This window comes from Magnolia sinica, chromosome 5 (assembly GCF_029962835.1).
Source record: "Magnolia sinica isolate HGM2019 chromosome 5, MsV1, whole genome shotgun sequence".
NCBI lineage: Eukaryota > Viridiplantae > Streptophyta > Magnoliopsida > Magnoliales > Magnoliaceae > Magnolia > Magnolia sinica.
This window is the reverse complement of record NC_080577.1, coordinates 83,252,129-83,276,922: the sequence shown is the minus strand read 5'-3', so window position 1 is coordinate 83,276,922 and position 24,794 is coordinate 83,252,129. Positions and strand designations below refer to the sequence as shown.

The 24,794-nt window shown below is 40.9% G+C and overlaps 1 protein-coding gene across 2 annotated transcripts in view; it reads right to left on the bottom strand.

The window, feature by feature from the left end:
- Positions 1 to 2,557: 2,557 nt before the first annotated feature.
- The window catches only part of LOC131246214 (lysine-specific demethylase REF6-like), a 59,082-nt gene continuing 36,845 nt past the window's right edge, over positions 2,558 to 24,794 (bottom strand). For both annotated transcript variants that reach the window (XM_058246118.1, XM_058246119.1), the window contains exons 6-7: positions 6,440 to 7,306; positions 2,558 to 4,581 (exon numbers count right to left, since the gene is read on the bottom strand). In XM_058246118.1, the coding sequence (XP_058102101.1) occupies positions 3,239 to 4,581; positions 6,440 to 7,306 (2,210 nt within the window). In that variant the 3' untranslated portion in view covers positions 2,558 to 3,238. The remainder of the gene's footprint in view (positions 4,582 to 6,439; positions 7,307 to 24,794) is intronic.

The following is a 24,794-nucleotide window of genomic DNA, read 5'->3' as shown; positions in this document are numbered from 1 at the left end:
GGCATCACGTGAGCCTTGTTCCAGCTAATTTTTGTGTCTTCATTCATGAGGCAGATCCAAAACTGAAGTGGGCCACACCACATCAGACGGTAGGAATGGAAATTCCTGCCATTGGAACCTTCCTGCAGCCCACCATTATGTTTATATGCCATCTAACCCACATTCATAAGGTAATTCCCACCGGGATAGAGGGAAAACAAGGCTTCAATGGTGGGCGTTCATTTCCCACCGTTCATTGTAGTGTGGCCCACTTGAGTTTTGAAGCCCGTTATATATGTTTTTTTTTTAATTGGCTGACTCGGAGCATGAGCTGCATCAACTCTCGGCTAGAGGATGGCCCACTATTTCCGGGTGACCAATGCAACTTTGCAACATATAACTAAAGAAAAATGTGACTATCAGCATGCTTGCAAATGTGGCACATGTATGGAAGATAAATACTGGATTCTCCAAACACATCAAGAGCCCGTTTAGGGGATTTTCAAGCGTGCTTCGTTGGCAGAATGATGAAAGTCTGACTGGTTTCTATTGAGCAGGATGGTGGAATGGGAATTTGTAGAGTGCATGCAAATACACATCAAAAACCTCGGCTTGGCTTGAAAGGAGGTTTGTGCTTCAAATGCCACTTAGGAGGGTAAGGGTGCAAATGGGTCAGGTGATATTGGGTCTAGGGGGTTCAGAGCCAACCAATTTGAGAATCTGGTTCTGAATTTTGGACCTACATCCAACCCATTAAAACTTATGTCAGGTTTGGGTCATGTCAAAGTAAAAAAAAAAAAAAAGAAGCTGAACCATTAATTTAATGGGTGGGGAGACTGGGTCCTCTTGGACCAAACCCAACATGTTTATTACATGTGTTGGGTTGGGATTGTTTCTTGAGTTGGGTATAGAAAATAAAATCGAGTTTTCACACTAATAATCTTCAATACCATCCACTTAGATGTGGTTATCAATTTGGATTATATATATATATAGTCCAAATTCAACAACTAAATTTAAGCGGTTAAGGTAGTACCACTGGTGTGATTTTTCATATATTCTCCATCTTGCACAGTCGGGATTTTTACGAGTAGTGGATTCGGCAACCACATTCTTCTAGAAAAAAGAAAAGAAAAAAGAAGAGTACCTAATTAACTACGTTTTCTTGGGAGTGGTTCGGTCCCTTTTAGTATGACCCAAGTTCGACCCATCTAAAGACCGAGTCTTAAGTCTGGGTTGAGTTGGGTACGGTTAATTTTGAGATGACCTAGACATGTCCCACTTAGAAATTTGGCCCCATGGATCTAAATTTTCCACCCAGACTAACTAGCAGTCAGGTCCAATGACCCTTAGGGTCAACCCAACCCATTTGGACCCCTATTGGTGGGCGCATCCAAACGGCCCCAATTCTTTATATTAAGAAGTGGGGAATGAAGTGTGCCCTGAACAACCAGTCCATGGTCTATCCATATAGGCTTAAGACAATCTATTGATCCCTCTATATAAGCTCCAAACAAGGGACAGGAATCAAATGCATGAATTTGCCAACCTTGGATTTATTTTAGAAGGATCTGAACGGACAATAAAAATGTACTTCTAATATATTCTATTTGTCCTCTTTTTCTAACCGTCCGTTTCTCTCATACACAAATGATGCCAATGTCCCATTGATAGCCCAAGCCTGGACTGATTAATGAATGGACTTAATTTCAGTTATGGATCCATCCCTCAGGGCTAATATCCCGGCCCAAAGCTGATCAGGAACAAAGTCCGAGGGACCAGCCAGGCCATTGACAGACCTATAAAGAACTCCCATCTTGGACCCAAGCAGAGTTTTCAGGCCTAATAACTAATGGGAGCGGCCTGACTGTGACTGTCATCAAAGTCGAATCCTACTTGCAACTGTTCTGGTGAGAATTCAGCCATTGAACCAGACCACCCATGCCTGAGGGCAAGCCCAGCTCTTATCTCACATCATGGCTGGGTTTTTGCTGTGGTAGTAGGCCTTTCAAACGCTCCTACCTGGCTTAGTTGCAACCATACCATGTTTATTTAGGGATCCATTCCACACATGGTTAAGTAGTACTGTTTCCCCAATGCTACTGAAAATGACCAAAAATTCTACAGTGTCATATGGTAAAACATTATTATTGAGGCTCCCAATTGGATGCATGCTGGGCCATGGCTCAAATATCCAGACTGTTGATCTGGTAGGACCCACCTTCAATCAAATGACCCAAAACTTCATATTCTGGAAAACCTTATTCCCGTCGTTTGTGAAAAAAAAAAAAAATGTTTGATCCAAAAGTTATCATCTTCCTGTGCTGTAGACTTGAAAGGAATCCCCTATCTCCCATCAGTTGAGGGTCTGGATCACCAGACCATGGGCCCCACATACAGAATGAGAAGCCTCTGTGAACCTTACATTTGCTGAAATCAGGACCCCTTTAATTCCTCTCCATCAAACAATCTTAGAGATGATAATCTGTTTTGGAGATTGTCAAAGCTATATTGGATTTTTCCTCAAGATATTTGTGGAGAGTAGTAATTGAATAGCACTAATCAAAGACCGGGCAAGGGAAAAACGGGGTGTGCTAAAGAGAAAAGAAATACACAAATCCTTGGCTCACCCAATACTCTTGTCAATGACATCACATAAAAGCCATGTATGGTAGAGAAATGATCCATTGCTCTCATAGTACTATTAAGTTATAGTGCTCCTAGTTGCATTGGGACACTTTGATATCTCAGTTCAATCCAGACTGTCCATCAGGTTCATCATACATTTAATGGGCCACACTATGAAAATCAACACTGATCAGATGATCCATCCACAAGCTGGCCATCTTATAGCCATCCATTTTCCAAGCCATGGATGGGACGGTTGATACTGACAAAAGTAATGCTTTACAAACCATAAGTAATCCATGATGGGCCCCAACAGTTAAATAGTTGATTAGGCCTACTTGTCTGTAAATGACCTTGCCCGTCCATTTTCTTTTTTTTTTGAAGACACAGGGTGTCCATTTTCATGTTTTGAGTGATCAGAATAGTTCAAATCATCCAATAGGGACGTGGTAACCCATGAAATATGTTGTGGACCTAATGGTCAAGTCGGATTGGTCAATTGGACTGTCCAAGTGTCCTGAACTAGGAGCACCATAACTCAGCACTATTAAGAGCAATGCATCATTTCTCTATGTTATTTACAACACTAAGAAAATGATGATGATGATGATGATGAACTGATTTGAAGTTGTCAGCCCCTGCCCCTCTTCTTCTTCACCGAATGACCAGTCTTCCGCTTGTGACGGCTGAAGTCTGAGACGAAACGAAATGTCTGACCACACCCTGCCTCCCCACACTGGTAAGGGCGATCCCCCGTGTGCACCCTCATATGCTCAGTCCTTGCCCATGCCCACTTGAACGTCATCCGGCACCCCTTCCATGGACACTTGAGAGGGCGGGCATCCATGTGGACCCGCTGGTGCTGCACCATATACTTGTGAGAGAAGAGTTTCTTCTCGCACCCCTTGACTGGACAGATGTTGCGCTTGTGCATTGAAAGCTCTCGCTTCGTGCTAAAGCACATGGAGCACCCATCCATATCACACTGATATTCCGCTTCATCTTTTCTCACTCTTACATTTTTACTGCTTGGAGCTTTGATCGCCTTCTTCTTCCTTACTTGCCTCTCATCCGTGGAGCTCACTTTGACTACTTCCTGTTTGACTTTGACTTTGACTTTGACAACTTCCCGTCCGACTTTGACTTCTTGCTGCTTCAACGGTCTTTTTCTAAGGCGCGTGCTCGGACCTCCCTCAGTCTTGATTTTCGAGTTTGAATCCATCCGACCGATGCTCTTGCTCTTCCTGCGATCATTAAGAAACAAGGGCGTCCCACTTTTTGCTAGCCTGCTTCGAAGAACCCTTCCACATTGAGAGGGGTTGTTGGGTAAATCTTCTGCGGGTTTAGTGGTAGCAATGGATTGAGCCCATCTGGGTTTTTTCGGGCCCACCTTTTCTAATGACTTTCTCCTCTTTATTCCAGATTTCCCTTCCATCATGGGTGCACCCACCAATGAGCTCCTTTTGGGAAGCATTGTTTGCTCAACCAGGCTGACATCTACATCAACCTTGAGCTTCTGTTTGATACCTTGATAACGGGACTTCGTATTTTCTTGCTCTTGGGTATCTCTGCAGGCAAGATAAGGATGAACCTGGTTTGACATCCAAACCTTGCCGCACCATCTGCCCACGACGAATATTTTCTTCTGTCTACCAGGCCTCCGCCCAGAAACCTTTGGTTTGGTGAGGGAGTTTCCCGGAGAGCGGAGGCCAAACGCCTTGTATATGACTGAATTGTATGGCATCTGTTTGCTGTAGAGAGGAGACTTGCTGAGGCTGGCACTGTAAGAAAGATTGATGCCCAGTTTTACTGCCCAATCACCATTTCCTTGTAGGGCTTCCTGACCATCCAAAGCCAATCTTATCACTTCTATATCATCTTGGTTTGCCTCCCTGTATGGAATGTCCTTCCAGAGATGATCTATACCCAATTCTTCTGCCAATGTTTTCACTTCTGCTTCTATTTTGGGATAGTCTGCAAGTATCAATATAGGAAATCAAGATTTATGGGGCGAATGAAATATCCTCGATAAAACATAGGTAAAATTGGCTCTGGAAACTTTTGATGCAAACGAGAAGCATTTATTTCAATACAATAGGAACCGAAAAGCGGTTTATCTTAATGCAAATTCTAAAAGCTTATCACAGACAATACATGCATGGGTTGTTGTCTATAAGTCAACAGAGTCTAAATACTAGAATTATTACAGTGCAAAGTCCTATGAGAATCCAGGAGGGGCAACCTACTGATGAAACATATAGTCCAAAAGGAGAATTCAGAAACACAATTGGTTGTTGTAGGACAAATTCAAGGAGGCTACATCAAGCAGGATCAAATCTGGAGTGTGGATCAAAGGCTCAAATTCACCTGGATACTGTCGGGTAGCCTTGAATGGATTTGGAAGCAAATGCAATCCAATTGCATCAAAACCGGGAGGAGGTGTTCAGATATGGAACAATGAGAATGCAAGAAACAGCACGATGACATGACAACAGGAAGGGGATATATAGGGCACATAAAAGGGAACATTGGAAGTTGGAAATTTTATGTTTTTTTACTATTTTTGTAAGGATTCGATACGTACTTTTAAAGGCTATCATTGATACCTTTAAGTTGTTCTTTTTTTATAGAATTAATCATTATTTGTTTCTTGATTTAATTAGGTAACTAATCAAAGTTTAGTGGGTTACTGGTTAAGGTTTCTAGGAGTCCAAGTTACCAAATTAAAATTCCTATAATTTAGAAATTATGAGCTGTATATTAAATGGATGGGAGAGGAAAAATATAGGAGCTTAAGTTTAGTTTTTAGGTTTGTCTGGAAGCTTCTTTCAGGCCATGTTTGGAAACCATGGATTCCATGCCAAACAGTGGAAAACGGGTTTTCCTTTGATTTGACAATTTTAGTTGTTTGGATAGCAAAGAAATGAGTAGATTCCACCATGCAATCATTACACTTATCCATAATTTGGATTATTGGCACAAGAAACTAGGTAAGTATTGTGAGAGGAATATGAGATTTTCACTTGCTACCCAAACAAAACTCGGAATTAGAATCCATGGTTCAATAGTTCACACGGAAATAATCATTTGATAATTTATTGTTTTTCCCTTTCTTTTGCCTTGGATTCCACATATCCAAACATGCCCTCACAAAGAAAAGGTAGACAAATGGTTACAATTACAATTTTGAAGAAAATTTTAACAAAATTCTGCATGCAGAGGGTTAGGTGCTTCATTTGGATTGAAGTTGATGAATCTATCTTCATTGAATGCTGTACTTGCCAACTGTTTTGTTCATTTATTTATTTTTTCTTTTAGTCGAACTCATCTTGTGATCTTTGCCACAACGCAAAAGATTATATTCTTCAATCAATTATTGTACATTGCTTTTGGTTGGTTGGAAATCATCTTCCTATGGTCTTGCCTGCATCACCATAGATGCACAAGGACCATACACTATATCCAAAAAATCACATTGATCAGATGACCCTATCCTTTCAACCAAGAGCCTGCAAAATGAACAATAAGATCAAACCGTATTACCAACCATTTACAGGAACTTGACTGGTTCATTGAGAACATCCAATCTGAATGATTTTTAGGCCTAGTGCAATCCATCTAGGGCCTCATATCCAACTGTCCATAAAATTCAAAACTGGGCCCAATATCCATACCAAAGGACTCACACTACAAGAAAGTGCAAAGTATTCTCGCTGCATCATTCCCTGAAGGGGTGATTTCAAAACATGAGGCCTAGAAAAGAGAGGAAATATAGCCTTGATTTAATCCACAATGGAAAACAATTGTCCTGCACAAATCATACCAAACTCACCTGGATGACAAAGGAGCAACATATGCACTCCACCAACTGCGCGAAGATGCTTTTCCACCTCAACAGCATGTTCTAGACAGAATATATGCATTCTAGAGGAATTGTTATCAGATCTCCGCATAAATGATATCATTGGGTTCTTTACCGAAATGCCCGCATTGCCAAACTCTGTCCTTTCTACAAACCTTCCAGCTGCTGCGCCATTCGAAATGCAGCGCGAGGGATTCTCAGAATACCTACATAAATCTGCAGAATCGAAGTCCTGATCATCCATGTTAACATCACACTGACTATCTTTAGCCATTCGTATGCATGTGCGGTGGTTACCATCCAATTCTTTACGACCTGCATCTGTTAAATGTGAAATTCCGGCTGATGTTATGATGTTCCCAGATGTTTTTTTAAGGTTTCTATTTGTACCCTTTAATGGTTCTGTCAATATTGAACTTTCCATGCTATTCCGGAGCGAGTATTTCATGAATTGTGGATGTCTACCAGTGGCCAGCCTCAGCACATCATGAGGAGCACCTGTGCGACCGGGCATTTGAGCAGAAACTTCATTAACAGAATCAAGTGGTGATGAAGGCTGGCCAAGAATCACAACATCTGCATCTTGATGGCCTGGCTCATTCTTGTTAGACTCTATTGAGAAGTCATTAGCACACACAGATGTGTCGGGTCGAATCGCTTCCTCCTCAGAGTCTGATGGATCCCCATAAGCAGAAGCTAATAGATCAAGGGAGGAAATGTCATACTCTACGGTATCACAAGCCGATTCCACCCTTTGACCTGCAACTTGGGCTTTATAGTTAGCAGACCGAACAACGATACGTTCCAAACAGTCCCTGTCATCCTTCTGCATCCACCCTGTACAAAAACAAGGTCTCATAACTAAAATTAAAAAGTGAACCCAACGAGATTTGGAATAATGGTAACCATTCAAACTATTGTATGGGCAGGTAGAACCGTAGAAGGCAAACATTCATTTTCTAGACTTAGCCATATGAGTAGCGTGCAGACGCTATGCATGAATTGTGTTGAAATAGATAAAAAGAAGAAAAAGTAAAAGATAAAAATAAAAAATTGGAGGTTCAATATTCACATGGAGGACATGAAGATTCACTAACAGATCTTTAGTTCCAGTGATCTTGTGTTGTTTTTTTTTTTTTTTTTGTTTTGGAAGCAATGATGATATTTCATTAAAAGAGGGCGAAGCCTAAAAATATAAATATACAAAAATACACCTAGAGCAGGAAAAACATCCCCCAAAGAACTTGCAAATGAAAAGTAGAAGATCTAAGCGTCCACCCATTCCTTAACGTTAAGGATTGCCCTTATGAAGAATTGAAAAGCATCTCTTTGCTTGTTTCTACAGCACCGCTCATTCCTTTCCCACCATAAAGCCCAAAAGATAGCTAACAAGCTTAATCTCCACAACATTTTCCCTATCACCCCACCATGCCATGCTGGAAAAACACCCAAAGAACCTCGAAATATTGGAGCATGTGTCCCCACACCTCCCTTGCAAATAATCAATGAATAAACAGGTGATCCACCAATTTTACATCCTTAAAACACATCAAGCACACGTTTGGGAGGCACATATTCCTCTTGCACAGATTGTCAATTGTAAGCACTTTGTTCCTCCTTACCAGCCATCCAAAAGCCACCACCTTCAAAGGTGCACTATAATGCCACATAAAAGTCATTGAAGATACCCCATAATTATCATCGGATGCAGTCAGAAGCCAATAGAAGGACCTCACTAAGAATAACCCAGACTTATCTTTTAGCCACTGGAGAAACCTTTGCTAACAACTTAAGCAATTGAACCAACTCTTCGAACCCCTCATACGTTAGATGTCTTCTAAAAGAAGGTGCCCAAGTAACCTCATCTCCCCTTACTGAATAGCAATCACTCACCTTCACTCCCTCTTCCCTAGCTAACCCTGGTAACAATGGAAAACTAACACATAACTTCACGTCTCCAACCCACCTATCCTCCCAAAGTCTGATCCTAAACCCTCCCCCAAATTAAAGCCTATACCCTCCCACACCCTCCATTTTAAAGACACTACTGACTTCCATAAGTACGAATATTGACACAAGGATGATGCCTTAGTCCACCACCCCCCTTCCTCTACCCCATACTTTCTCGATATAAGCTCCCTCCATCTTGCATCTCTCTCTGACCAAAACCTCCAATTCCATTTCCCCAACAGATCTAGATTCATTTCTTCTAAATTTCTAATACTCGCCCCTCCTTGATCCATCGGTTTACACACCTCATCCCATTTCAGAAGATGGATTTTTATTTTTATTTTTTTCTCTCCTGACCCTTCACACACACACACACACACACACACACACACACACACACACAAAATCCCTTCTACATCTCTCCAAAGCATTTAGAATAGAATTTGGACATTTAAAGAGAGACAGTATACTGGGAGTTTTGACATGGTCGCTTTAATTATGATCATTCTCCCTCCCAATGATAAGTATCTAGACATCCACTTTGACATCTTTCTATAACTTTGTTCCACATGTGCTTCGCCGGTCTCCCTATGCATAATGGTATGCCCAACATCTCACATTTGGAAATATTGACCTTCAACCCTGAAAACACCTCAAAACTAACTAATGATTGATCGAAGATTTTGCACTAATTGTTCGCCTTGCACAATAATAGAGTATCGTTCGCATACTAGATGTGATAAATGAGATGATTTGTATTATCCACCCCAAAGCATTTAACCAAACCGACCCGAACACCTATGTCTATCATTCTGCTTAAAGCCTCCATTATTATAACGAATAGAAAAAGAGAGAGGGATCGCCTTGACATAGCCCATAGGAAGCCGCAAAGAAACCTTTCGGCAACCCATTCACCAATATGGAGAATTTTTCCGATCTGGCACAAGATTCACCTAGAAAAGACATTTTGGTCCACACCCCAGCCTGCCCAACATATAGTCTAGAAACGCCCAGTCAACATGATCATATGCTTTCTATATATCCAGCTTGCATGCTATGCCTTCCTCCCCCTTTCTATGACAAGAATCAACACATCCATTGGCTAATAAAGAACAATCCACAATCTGTCTACCATCCACAAAAGCTCATTGAAACTCAGAGATAACACTTCCCGACACCTTCCTGAATCTAGAAGCCAACACCTTTGCTAATATCTTGCATGGACCTCCAAGTAGACTAATAGGGTGAAAATCTTTCAGACATTCAACCCCTTCCTTCTTTGGAATCATTGCTATAAATGTTGCCCCTAATTGTGACGTTATTAAGCCTTTCTCAAAAAATTCTTGCATGAAGCCTACCACATCTCCCTTGACAGTCTCCCAAATTTTCTGATAGAATGCAAGCGGGAAACCATTAGGCCTGGAGATTTATCACTGCCCGAATCTGACATTGCTTACGTTCCCTTTCCTTGGAACGTAAACAAAGAGATGGCTTGTACTAACGAGTCTGCCTCTTTTGCCGAATTGGACTCAAAATACAAATTGTCAAGAGATGGCTTACGTTCCCTTTCCTTGGACAAAAGATCTTTATAAAATTGGACTATGACTTTGCAAATCTTTGACTTTCCCTCCATCCTTTGACCATTCACCACTAACGATGATATCTCATTTGCCCGCGCTCTAGCACTTGCCATCGCATGAAAGAACTTGGTGTTTTTATCCCCTTCTTTCAGCCAGGTTACCCTTGACCTTTGTCTCCACTTGATCTCTCCCTCCCTAAGTCTAGCATTGTATTTTGCACCATACATTTCCCTCCAAGCTCTTTCCTCCTCCGATAGATCCTCTTCCTCCTCTTTAGAATCTAACCTTTGGATCTCTAGAAGAATGTTGGTCTTTTCCTCCTCTTGGCCAATCAAGACCTCTTTTTTCCATTCCCCTATCTTTTGTTTCAGCAACTTTAATTTTTGAAAGAGAGAAGAACCGGCGCCCTCTTGAACTGCAAAGACATCCCATTGATTTTGTTTACTGTAGCTATTTACAAAAGCCTTAGAACCGACACAAGGTTATGATTCTATACCAGTGGGGCCCATGGTTACCTGTAAGAGGGGATGTTCTCTCATTTTTCTGGTACATAGATCATGAGTTTACTTACCCAACCAAAAGCAAAACTTTTTTTAAAAAAAACAAATTCAGTTTTGTCAACTTTGGATAGAAACAGGGATAGAATATACATTCACGTATTAGTGAAAACTGCTATCGGAAGGGTAAGCCCCCTCCCCTGTGCACCACCGCAACAATGATAAGATCCTGTTTTGTGTGTAGGTGGGATGGCCTGTTGGTATTTAATTAAGACTCAAATGGCACATGCATCTGATGCATCCCTCTCTGAATATTCCTGACCCCAAAAATCAGCCAGCCAAATTCACCAGTTGGTGCACACTCAACTGAGACAAATGGACTGTTAAAAGAAAATAACCACCATCCATTTTCAAGGAATATGTATGCCGTCTTATGAGTGCATTTGCCTTTTTTTTTTTTTTTTCCAAGGGCATGTTCATGGTGGGCCCACCTGATAATGGCTTGGATTCAGCACACATTTGCCATGTAAGTTCACATGATGTGATGCATGAGATGTCGGAAGAGAGGGACCAGGGAAGGGGAGTAGGAGGGTTGAGTTTGCACCTACTTTTTCTCAGGGAAAAAAAAAATAATAATAATAATAATTGAAGAATTGCTCTTTGGAGCAGTACTCTACCAACATTACATTGCTTTTCAAATACTAAATAAAGGGATTTTATGTAGGGACACTTTTGGAAAATGACTTCCCATGTATTTCCTTTATATGTAGTATATATCAGTGTAATGCTGTCCAAGCCCAAGTCACCTTTTATGCAGTATACATCGGAGTGTAAGAAGATAATCACAAATACCACATTGTTGCTTGGAAAGATGAAAAGAAAGGTTTACAAGAAAGATCTTAGATGGATTAATTAGGTCTCCCAGCTGACCATCAGAGGGGGATTATCTGTGCTATTGAAGAAAGGGATCTGCAGTTAGTAGAGCAACATCATCACCGGAGAGTCTTTTCATAAAATTCATCAGATTCACAATCAGAAAAGGGGGACAATGTCCAATTTTGGGAAGACAAATTGTGCAGTGATAAGCCTCCAGCCAGAGAGTTTGAAGCTCTTTGCAGTAGAGCGAATAAAAATGGAGAGGTCATTCAGAATTTCATCTATCAAGAAGCAGCAAGTTCTGCTCACGTGTTTCAGAAGGAATCTGTGTGATGAAGAACTTTCAGTGTTGATACAATTGCTGACCACTCTAGAAGTATACATTCCCAAGGATATGGTAATTAGAATCAAATGGTGCCTTCTCTATGCAGTCATTTGCAGCTATAGTGGATGGCTCTATGTCAGAAACAACTCATATAGCTTGACTGTTCCCTGTAAAGATTAGGGAAATTTTGTCAAATACCTCTCTAATTTGGCCTATTTTATAGAATGCCTCTATAAGTGGCAAATCACTCATATGTCCCCTATATTCTTTGCCTTTTTATTAAAATGCCTCTGAACTACAAGTCAATGGCTTTTTAAATTTAAATTAACAAAAGTGCCCAGATCCCAAAATGTTGGAAAACGTTTGGAGCACACGAGTGAGTGATCTCTACCCTACCCATGCAAGTGCATGTGCCAATGTGAAAATGGCGTAGAGTCATTTTTTCTTATTATCAGATTTTCTAGAAGGTTGATATCTTCTAACCTGAAAATGAAGACATTCCACACCTTACATGGTCCACAACATACAAAACAAGTGGACAGCTAGAAATAATTGTTTTGACCATCCATTTGTATTGTACATTCAGGCATGTTCAACCTTCTGGCTACTGTCAAAAACAAATTGACAGCCCACCTTGAAAGTGAACTGGCCTGATTTGGGTGAGAAAATATGATATAGATAGTGGGGCCACATCATGGAAAGCTAGGATGCTAGGCATATGTGGCATATTGGAATGTTGCTAGCATGTAGATTAGCAGGGCCATACATACAGGTGGACATAGCAAAATGGTTTGCTGGAATATGCCCTGAACACTTGTTTATATAGAATACATTGGGATAATAGTCGGTGATCAAAAGTGTTTATCTGATAAGATACAAAAACGAAGGCAGCTGCCTCAAAAATCTTGGAAATTGGCATATTTCTGAACTTTCAATCAGTTGTCCACAAACAGCTTAAGAATGTTGGCCACACATCAAGCTGTACAATTTGGCACATGTGGGCCCTATACCAATCCATGTCAATTTACATGTGGGGCCCATCCATCAATCATCAAAACTGATTACACAATGGGCCACACATCAAACCGCTGTATGTGGAGCCAGCCCATCATTCATCAAAACTTGTCAAGAGCCACATGACCTGCACAATTGTGCAGATGTGGGGCCCATCCAATGGGTGCCACATGATTCATGCCATTTTTGCAAGTGTGAACCATCCATCAGTCATAAAAATTGATACCCTGGTCCCCACATGATTATACAGCAGGTTCGGAGGGACAACCTTCTTGCACACACTTTCCACATAGGAGTCATTCTAAGAAAGGCTACCGAAATCGCCATCCCCCAAACGTATTTTGTTTCGAATCATGTGATCCAGGCTGGGGATCATTTACAATTCATATCATCATCCTCATTGACCCGAAGTTATGGTTTACAGTCTTATTGTTGACTAAATTCTAACTTACATTCATATTTAGAATGTACTTCACCGCACACCAATCAACCTAAAGGGAAATTTTATGAGATAGCTATAAGACCAGCCATGCTTTTTTTGGGAACAACATGTTCATAGGATGAGTGCACCTGAAATGAGGATGTTGAGATGGGTAACCAGCAAGAGGAAGCATAGATTTAAAAGTGAATGAATTCAAAGGAACTTAAGAGTAGCAGCATTAGGTTATAAGATGAGTGAAAGTAAACTTGGTTTGGGCATATGCAACAGAGACCAAGATCTGAACCAGTTAGGAGTGAGTTGGTTCAAGTTGAAGGCTCTAAAAGGGCAAGGGGAAGGCTTAAAAGGATGTGGGTAAGGTAGTAAGAAAAGACTTGATGACCTACGGCTTAAATAAGGATATGGACCTTAATAGAGTGGAATGGTCGCACATGATTCATGCACCCAATTAGTTGGCATAAAGCTGTTGCACAGCACGCCAACAACGCAGTGAACCGAGATCCAATCTCCGGTCTCACCCACAAACGATAAACAGAAAGAAATATAATCTAGAAGTAGAATCAAAGCATACCAAACAAACTATAAGACAAGATATACGTGGAAAAACTCCAAACAAGGGTAAAAAACCACGGGTGCAAACTTCCACTATGAAGAAAACGAGATTATAAGCAATATACTAACCTTTTCCCTTTAGATGTATAGAGAAAACCCTTTGCCCACACCTTAGAATACCTTTTACATACCCTAAAATAAACCTTAGGACCCTATTTATAGTTTAGACAACTTCCCTTTCACACCTCTGCGAAACCGACACAAATTTCTGCAATCCGTATCAAATCCGCAAAATGAATCTACGTAAGGTTGCTCGACTGGTCGAGCGGACCCTCGACTGGTCAAGTAAGGGCCTCGACTGGTCGAGCACCGCGGACCCAAAAAATTATAACTCGCTGGACTTTGAGTCGAGTCAACCCTCGACTGGTTAAGTGGGCCACTCGACCGGTCGAGTAGCCCTATCCAGATGTGACTCCACATCTCAATAATCTCCCACTTGGAGACACATCACCGTAAACCTACGTCTTCTACATCCGGAGTGCACCACCTCTCCGTCTTCAAGCATAAAGACCAATCAAAGCTGAACAGAGCTTCAGGTTCACCCGTGTGACCACCTTGGTCAGCATATCCGCAGGATTCTCACTTGTATGAATCTTCTCTAGAGCAATCGATCCATCTTCCAGTAACGAACGTATAAAGTGATATCTGATGTGAATATGCTTGGTCCTTGAATGAAAGGCTGAATTCTTAGCCAAGTGTATTGCACTCTGACTGTCACTGTACAGTTTGCAATCTGCTTGCTTCTTACCCAACTATTCCTTAAAACCTTACATCCACACCATCTCCTTGCACACTTCTGTACCTGCAACATATTCTACTTCCGTCGTACTGAGAGACCCAAGTGACTGCAACACTACCCAGAGTAAAGACATAACCTGTAGTGCTTCTTCTGCTGTCGATATCTCCTGCCAAATTTGAATCTACGTAGCCTTGTAACTTGATTTCTGATCCACCATAGCACAGCCCTATATCCACAGTATCTACCAGGTATCTGAGGATCCACTTCACAGCTTCCCAATGTTCCTTTCCGGGGTTGTTCATGAACCTGCTAACAACTCCCACTGCTTGAGCAATGTTTGGCCTCGTGCTCACCATAGCATACATGAGACTCCCAATAGCTGATGTGTATGGGAGTTTAGTCGTGTAGTCTCGTTCCTCCTGCGTAATTGCACCTTGCTCCTTAGAAAGCTTGAAGTGGTTGGCTAGTGGTTAGCACCTCCCATATTGAATCGATCAAGTACCTTGGCTATGTACTCTGCCTGTGACAAAACTAGTTTCTTGTTTTCTCTGTCACGCTTTATCCTTATGCCTAAGATTTGTTTTGCAGCTCCTAAATCCTTCATGGCAAATTCTCTAGATAGTTGTTTTTTGATATCTGAGATGTCCTTCATGCCTGAACCGACCACAAGCATATCATTAACGTACAGAAGAAGGATGATGTACGACGTATCAAACTTCTTCAAATAGCAACAGTGGTCTGCATGATATCTCCTAAAACCGTTTCCCGACATGAAATTGTCGAACTTCTTGTACCACTGCCTCGGGGCCTACTTCAGACCATATAGATTCTTCTTCAATCTACACACCTTGTTCTCCTTTCGTGGTGCCATGTATCCTGTCGGCTGATGCATATATATCTCTTCTTCAAGGTCTCCATGAAGAAAGGTTGTCTTAGCATTTAGCTACTCTATATGTAAGTCCTCTATAGCCATTATACTCAAGACTATGCGAATCGTAGACATTTTCACTACTAGTGAAAATATTTCAGTGAAATCGATACCTGCCTTTTGTTGAAACCCTTGCACAACTAATCTAGTCTTGTACCGTTTCGAACCATCGTGCTCCTCCTTCAGTCTGTAAACCCACTTGTTATGAAGAGTTTTCTTACCCTTAGGTTGAGTGACTAGATCCCATGTACGATTAGACTCAAGAGAATCCATCTCATCATTTAGGGCCTGCTCCCACTTAACCCATGTATCTGACTGTAATGCCTCTTCAAAACACCCTGGTTCACCATTATCTGTCAACAGTAGATAATGTGAGGAGGGTGAGTATCGGACCGTGGGTCTCCTCTCCCGAGTAGACCTCCTCATCACAACCGGTGTCTATAGCTTTGCCTCATAATGCTCCTATGTGGCGTTGTAACACCCGTGTCCGGTAACTCTTCCAACTCTACGAATTCTTTCTCATCGGCCTTGTTTTGCTGCACACTATCCTTATGCATCGCTTTTTCATTGAAGACTACATCTTTGCTTCTTATGATTTTCCTATTTTCTGTATCCCAAAACATGTAGCCAAAATCATGCTGCCCGTAGCCTCTAAACGTGCACCTCTTGGACTTCACATTCAGCTTGTTTCTATGCTCTACATCAATGTGAACATATGAAGTGTAACCAAACACTCTAAGATATGCAAGGTTCACTTCTTTCCCAGTCCACGTTCTTCTGGTAACCCACCATCCAATGGTGCTGAGGGACTTCTATTGATGAGATATGTGGCAGTATTCACAGCATCTGCCCAAAAGGTCTTGGGCAACCCTGCATGTAACCTCATGCTCCTGGCGTACTCAAGGATGGTCCTGTTAATGTGCTCAGCCACACCGTTTTGCTCCGTTGTCCTTGGAATCGTTTTCTGGTGTTTGATTCCATTTGCTGTACAATACTCCTCAAACCTCTTATCACAGTATTCTCCCCCATTATCTGATCCAAGACATTTTACTATTTTACCTGTCTCGTTTTTTACCATTACTTTCCACTTCTTAAATACATCAAATACATCAGATTTATGCTTTAAGAAATAGACCCACAGTTTTCTACTAGCATCATCAATAAAAGAAACGAAATAACGTGAGCCACTAAGAGATAATATTTGTGTCGGTCCCCACACATCAGTGTGTACAAACTCCAACAGATGTGTCTTTGGAGCGCGTCCTGTCTTCTTGAAACTTACCCTCTTCTGCTTGCCATACACGTAGTCCTCGCAGAATTCCAAGTCAATAGACTTCAGCCCTGGTAGCTTCCCTTTTGACAATAACACTTTTATCCCTTTTTCACTCATATGTCCAAACCTTTGATGCCATAACTGCCCATTCACTCCAGTTGATGCGACTGCGAGTGAACTATACGATCCCGAAGTCACGTACAAAGTACCTTCCTTCTTGCCTCGAGATATCACTAAGGCACCTTTTGTGATCTTCCAGGAATCACTAGTGAATGTCGTCACATATCCGGTATCGTCCAACTGTCCCACTGAGATCAAATTCCATTTCAAACTCGGTACATGTCTGACATTCTTCAATTTCAAAGTCGTTCCGTCTTTCTGATTTATATGAACGTCTCCCTTTCCAATAATACTTCACGGCTCATCATCACCCAGGTAGACTCTCCCGAAGTCACCTAACACATAATCACCCAGTACTTCCTTACACGAAGTGGGATGAAACAAAGCACCCGAGTCTATAACCCAAGACTCATTCCTCGCATGAAGAGACAAGATCAACGCCTCTGTATCACTCTCCTCAGATAGATTCACTGAATCCTTCCCACCTTGAGAGCTTCCTTCTTGTTTCTTAAGCGCCCTGCAATCACGTTTCATGTGCCCCTTCTTGCCGCAATGCCAACACCCGTCTTTGTCTTTCGGTCCCTTGGACTTCTTCCTTGACTTAGAACGTCCGTGTTTATTGCTTCCTTTATTCAGCGATCTTCCTCTTCCTTCAACATTTAGAGCATTCCCTGAATCCCCTGAAACTCCTTATGCCTTTCTTCTAGATTCTTCGCTGAGAATTAGACCGGCCACATCATCAAATTTCAGCTTTGTCGACCCTGAAGAATTGCTCACAGCAATCACCAAACCATCCCAACTGTCTGGCAAACTGGACAAGATCAATAACGTCCTGACCTCGTCCTCAAAAACAATGCCAACGAATTCCAACTGGCTTGTGACTGTATTAAACTCGTTTAGATGTTCAGCCACGCTCCCACCATTTGACATCTTCATGTTAAATAGCTGTTTCATGAGATGAACCTTGTTGGATGCTGAAGGTTTCTCATACATCGCAGCTAGGGCTTCCATTAATTCTTTTGTGTTTTTCACCTTCGATATATTGAAGGCGACGGCTTTAGACAAAGAGAATCAGATCGTTCCTAAAGACTTCCGATCCAATAAAAACCATTCATCATCTGTCATCTTTTCTGGTTTCTTCTCTTTTCCTCCTAGAGGAATATAGAGGTCCTTCTAATACAAATAATCCTCCATCTGTATCTTCCAGAAGGCAAAATTTGAACCATCAAACTTCTCAATTCTAGTCTTCCCTTCTTCCGTCATCGCTCCCAATAGAACTAAACCAATAGCTCTGATACCAGTTGTTGTGCAGCACGCCAACAACGCAGTGAACCGAGATCCAATCTCCAGTCTCACCCACAAACGATAAACAGAAATAAATATAATCCAGAAGTAGAATCAAAGCATACCAAACAAACCGCAAGACAATATATACGTGGAAAAACTCCAAACAAGGATAAAAAACCATGGGTGCAAACTTCCACTATGAAGAAAACGATATTACAAGCAATATACTAACCTTTTCCCTTTAGGGCGTGTTTGGATGTCGGGCCCATAATGTAATGTACCGTATATGTGAATAAAATACATCATTCAAATCGACGTTATCCAAACATCGCCACGTGGTACGCTGGCGACCTGAGTATGTCGCCAGCCCAGTTTCTCGAAACGACACGTCTCGTAAATCACTGCTACAACGCAAGCGTCTGTGCAGTGCTTTCATTGCACCGCACCACCATAGCAGACGACAGTTTGAAAAAAAAATAATCCCGTAGTTGCAAGTGCTTCAGCGAACCATCTTGTAGCATCTACTCTCTCTTCTCATTTGTCTGGTTGTCTCAGGCATCTTCCACCCTCCTCCCCTCACTCGTCCTGTCGTGCACCTCTCCAAAGACCTCCACCACCGCCTCCGAGTGGAACCAATTGGATAGGATTCGTTGGTCATCCTTTCTGCGGCCTTTCCTCTCACCTTCTTCCTTGCAGACATTACAGGTGAGTGATTTCGTGAATACAGGTAATATACAACCTACTTCCTCGAATCTATGGGATAGAATTCCCGTTTGATGTAGTATGATGTTATCAACAGTTTGTATTTCTCCGTCTCTCTGTTTACTCCCCAAACGCCCAAACGTACATACCATTTGGATATGCATGTGTGGGTAGAGTAACGACCATGGTGGGGAATCACGCTAAGACGATGGTTCCTGTGTGAAGGCTATCGTCGAAAAGATATTCCTGGCAGATGAATCTTTTGTTTTTACTGTGTATCTGCAGTGTATCCGGTTGATGGATTCACTATACTGCGGCATGCGACATGACCTGTGCATGATAATGAATAGGGCGTACTGATCTTTGAAGCGCCTCATAACCATTTGCGGAAAGTCTATATAAACTATCCTTCCTTCTTCTCTCATTCGATTCTAAGTTAAATACTTAACTACTGCACAGACTCTAAGTCTTCTGCATTAGGCGAGGTATTACCTCCCTGTCTGTGTTAGCAATCTTTTCTAATGTATCGAACATGCTTCTTCTCATTTGACACGTTCCATAGACTGGTTGATTGTCTTCTTTGAAGGCGCATAGTGTATTTAAGTTTTATGAAAATTTCTCCATTTTTTGGGCATGAAAAAATCTGTGAATATATTGTCAGGCTATCCTAATTGATGTGGTTGCTATTACTAATATCTATTTCAGATTGTATTTGAAGACATGCTTGTTGGTTGCTTAAACACTGTCAGTATCCAATGTCATGTCTGATGAGTGAAAATGGTTTTCATGTTTTAGACGAAATAGATCTATGCTATATTCACAATTATGTTGATAATCTTACTGATGTTCAATAGAAATACTCTGCATGTCATATCATAATCTTGCTGTACATTTGGGATTTTCATGACATTTGCATCTGTATATGCAAACTTGGACCTAGTAACATGTCAGACACAAATTGTCTCATGGGGTCTAATAGTGGTGCTCTAGTCGCGAGGATTCATCCAATAGTGATTGGAATGAAAATGAGATAGCAGCTGCAATGACTGCAATTGCAGCCTCTGCATGTGTGATGGGAGCTGCCGAATCTTATCGCCGTTATTGTTTGAAGTCGTCCTCTCGAGATTGTCATGTAGCTAGAAATAGATTTGTGAATGGAATCATAACGAAAAGTGATGCTGATTGCCTTTCACAACTACGTACGAGTCGTGATAAAAATTTTGAGTTATGTTCTTTGTTAAGAGATAGGAATTTGCTGTGTGATACTAAAAGGTGCAGTTTAGAGGAACAAGTCGTCATGTTCCTGCATACAATTGGCCACAATGTGCGAAACGGTGTCATTGGTAATCGGTTTTCAAGGTCTGGAGACAGTGAGTCGACACTTCAATAGGGTTCTTGATGCTGTAATTGGCCTTTATTCGGAATATGTCAAGTTCTCGGGCTTACATACTCCGAAAGAGATCCGATAATCCAATGTGGAGCCCCTATTTTCAGGTAATACGATCCCATAATACTAAAATTATGATACAGTTACATTGACGTTTGTTTAATGACAACCTAAATGTAAGATGAATGTTGCTTGTAGGATTGCGTTGGGGCACTCGATGGTGCCCACATTCCAGCCTATTTGCCAAGAGGCGAAAGTGCAACTTTTCGTAATCGAAAAGGTATTCTGTCACAGAATGTAATGGCAGCCTGTACATTCGATATGAAATTTGTATATGTGCTAGCGGGTTGGGATGGTTCGGCCTCCAATGCTCGTGTATTGCAAAATGCATTAATTCGTAGCCCTGATTGTTTCCTTGTCCCTCATGGTAATCAATGACAATTGCTGATTCATGTACATATGTAGGATGCGATTGTTCACATGTTTAATTCTCATATATTGCTTTGTGTAGGAAAATATTATGTTGTGGATGCGAGATATGCCCACTCTCTTGGTTTTATGGCACCTTATCATGGTGGGGCCCACATTGAGTTTGGACAGTAAGTACATCATCTGAGGGCCGGATGTCTATATACAATTTCTATTTCACGAGCAAATCAACGTTAATTCCATGTGATATCATGCTTTGGAAGCAGTGCGGCTAATGAACACTCCATTCCCAAACATTGATTTCGGAAACCATGGTCTCCTGTGATTACAAGTGCACTCTTATCCAAACATTGTGAGTGGTTTGCAGTTTGCAGATGCATTACCACTGCAGGACCACTAATACCTTAATGGGACAATTTTACTTTCCTTTACAATACTATACGCGAATCCAAACACGCCCTTAGATGTATAGAGAAAACCCTTTTGCCCACACCTTAGAATACCTTTTGCATACCCTAGGACCCCTATTTATAGTTTAGGCAACTTCCTTTTTGCACCTCTGCGAAACAAACTCAAATTTCCGCAGTCCGTATCAAATCCGCAAAACGAATCTACGTAACCTCGACTGGTCGAGCGGACTCTCGACTGGTCGAACAAGGGCCTCAACCGGTCGAGCATCGCAGACCCAAAAAATCATAGCTCGCTAGACTTTAAGTCGAGCCAGCCCTTGACTGGTCGAGTGAACCACTCGACCGGTCGAGTAGCCCTGTCCAGATGTGACTCCACATCTCAACAAAGGCTTAGATGATGATGATTTAGCATTTAGTGATTTATTCTTTAGTTCATGTAATACCGAGCATACATAATATAGACAGTGATGCAGGACATGGAAATTAAATATGATATGAGAGATTTTAGGCTAAGATCATGTTAGTTCAGAAACAATTACAAAAATTCCATATCCCACATGAAAGTCCAAACATTCAATTAAGGGGAATCTATGCGGGTCCAGGCCTGCACATGATAGGGCTGGATCAATAAAAATTATGAACCAAACGATACTCAAAGATAAGAAATAATCATTCACTCATGCATAGTAATCAGTCCCTAATCCAAGGGAATCACCAATTTCAAATCAAGGAACCCTAGGGTAAGAAAAGGGGCATAAAATTGGAGAGTTGAGTAATTTAGGATTAGGTTTAGGGATTTTGGGTGAAAGCGGAGTGAAAGAGATGAGAGAGACGAACCAGAGAAGTACCGCACGCGTGGACAACAACAATGGCCCAGACGCATGTGCATGTAATCTCGGTCGCACGTGTGTGGGGCTCACTATTCAGAATAAGGCCACCTTGGCCCTGGTCGGCCAGGGATGGACTCCAAAAAACCCCCAAATCTCAGCTCGATCCGATGTGCGGTTTGTGTGTGGTGCTTCGTCGAAGTTTCAGCCCTCCGGTAGGGCCAGATTCTGAAATTCTGATGTGAGGAGGAGAATTGCTGCAATAGATGATTGATTCGAAGTGTAAATGATGGGGTGAGATGAGAAGAAGGGATGGTAGAAGATGGATAGTAGAGATGACGATGGATGGGGGCGAATCGGGATAGATGTGGCTTCGCACCACGGTAGTTAACCCTTCGATGAAGGGAGGGCTTCGCACCCAATTAGGCTTTACAACTCAGAGAGTAGGAAAACGCAGAATTTTTATTAATCTTCAATCAATTAAAAAAAAAGCTACAAGGGGTGCCTATTTATAAGAAAATCCTATACCCCAAAACTCGCGCCATGTGCGTAACCTATTACTTGGTGATGAAGTAAACCAAAATAAAAACTAATCAAAGAAATCTAAATCGTCCATGATGTTCTAAATAACATTAATAAGCAAAACCTAAAATATGAAATCAATCTGACTAGTGGGCCACGATCATGAGATCCCATGATGGGCTTTTCTTGACTAACGTGCCCACTCTTTTGAATCAAAATTTCGTCTTCTAGGTAGGAGGCCCTCCCTGGATGCCGTCATCGATCCAGATCGACGGTGGGGCCCTCCTTCTGGCGTACGTGAGTAGGGGGCGGTGTGAGTGCGCGTGTGCGCGTGATGTCCCCATCAGACAGTAGGCATGCAAGATTTATAACAATAGCATCTATCGATTCATATATAAATTACAATATCAGTTTTGGATATATAAATATATTATGTTTACTTAGAAGTATGAACTATAATGACCCACCCAATCCTAGTGTCTGAAATATCGGTATCGCATTACGTATCGCGTCCTTAGGATACAGACAATGTTCCGAATATCAGTATCACGTTACGTATCACACCCTTGGGATACAAATACATATCGGTTATTGCACGGGATAAATCGTTTGTATCGAGCAATTTATCGCACTTTTTGAGAAACATGGGGAAACAATGAGAAATCAGTTGAATTTTTCAATGAAACTTCAGGGATTGTTCAAAAAAGACTACACACTTTTAAATCATAACATCTCAAAAAAAAAAAAAAAAGTACACATAATAGGATTCCTTTGGATAGAGTCCCAAGTTATGCGTCGTTTGACTGAACTAATGCAACTATATTCAAATTGAATTCACAACATTTATAAATGTAAGAAGACATGTACAAAAACACAAACAATTCATTCAAAAGGAAAATTTCAAAAAATAATAATAATAATTTTATTATTATTTTTAATTAAAAATAATTTTTATTTTCCAAAATTTGAAAAAAAACTTAACAAATTAGTAGATTAGCCATCATACATGCTTGATTTCATGTTTGGAGTCGAACATTACAAACAATTTGGGAGAAATTGGGAATTTTTCAAAATTTCCCCAATTTTCCTCAAATCTCAAAATCAAAGGTTGAAATCCTTGATTTTCCATCCAAAGGAAGAAGAATCAAGGATTTCTTATGATTTCAAATTCATTTTATATGAAAAAAAGAAAAAAAAAAAAAAGGATCAAAATGAAAAATTACTCAGCGAATAAGAAACAACCCAAATGCAAGAAAATCTTTACTCTTATTTCAAATGTGGGTTTTTCTCTCAAATGGTAGCAAAAGATAGACCAATATCCACCCACAAACAGGTTAGAAGAGAGAAATTTGAAGAAAAATGGGAAAAAAAAATCGGTTTTTGGAGTTTTTGGGAAGGACAACATGCGTTTCTTGTGAACTATTGACAATATCTGTCGATATTTGTAAAATCCATTAAAAAAAAAAAAAAAAATCAATACCGCACAATATCTCTGATACATAACGATACTTTGTGAGATTATCACTGATATTCAGGAATCTGGGCTTCTTTTTTTTTTTTTTTTTTTTTTTTGTCATTACCCATCGATTTTGTATCGCTGACATGTGATATCAATAATATCCGTTGATATTATCGATATTGCAAACACTGACTCATCCTATGAACATGTTGTTCCTTAATTGCCCAACATTTTATCCCGTAAAGCATGCCTCAGTCTTATTATTGAGATATATGTATCAAATATATGTGTGTGTGTGTACGAGTGTGTCATTATTTGTTTGTGTGTGTATATGGTTTTCAATGCTCTGTTGGAGCACCATATGTACATGTTTACATATAATATAAGGGTTGTGTAGTGTGATTGTAGACACACAACCATAAACTTCCCTCGTCCTATTTCCTTTTCTTTTTTCATTTATCCTCCCATTCTTTCCTTGAATCCATCCAAACCAACTTGGCATTAAAGCAAGGTTTGTGCGAGTTGATTAGTGTTGCTACTAGAACTTGTTGATGCCAGCAATCATATGGCTGACGCCAGCATTGTATATTCCGTATGACTCCTCTTTCAACTAGAAGAACATAGTTTGAAGCAACTTGATTTTAGAAGATTTATGGAGATTTTTGCAGAATTGTTTGCGGCCCTTTGAGGCATGTTTGAACTGTTTTTCACATTTGATAGAAAATCCCCAAATCTTTGAGTTTCGGTGATTCATCTCAAATTGGGGGATGTTTCCTTGATTTTTCCTCCATACCTAGGTTGGATTCTTGTCCTTGACAATTCATGAGACTTTTATCGTTGGATGAGAAGATTTGAGAGAGCAGTGAGCCGAACAGGGTTTTGGTTGGACCATATTGGGGCTTGGGGACTGGCTATACACCAAAACTCGTCATGTTGTTTCTGGATATGA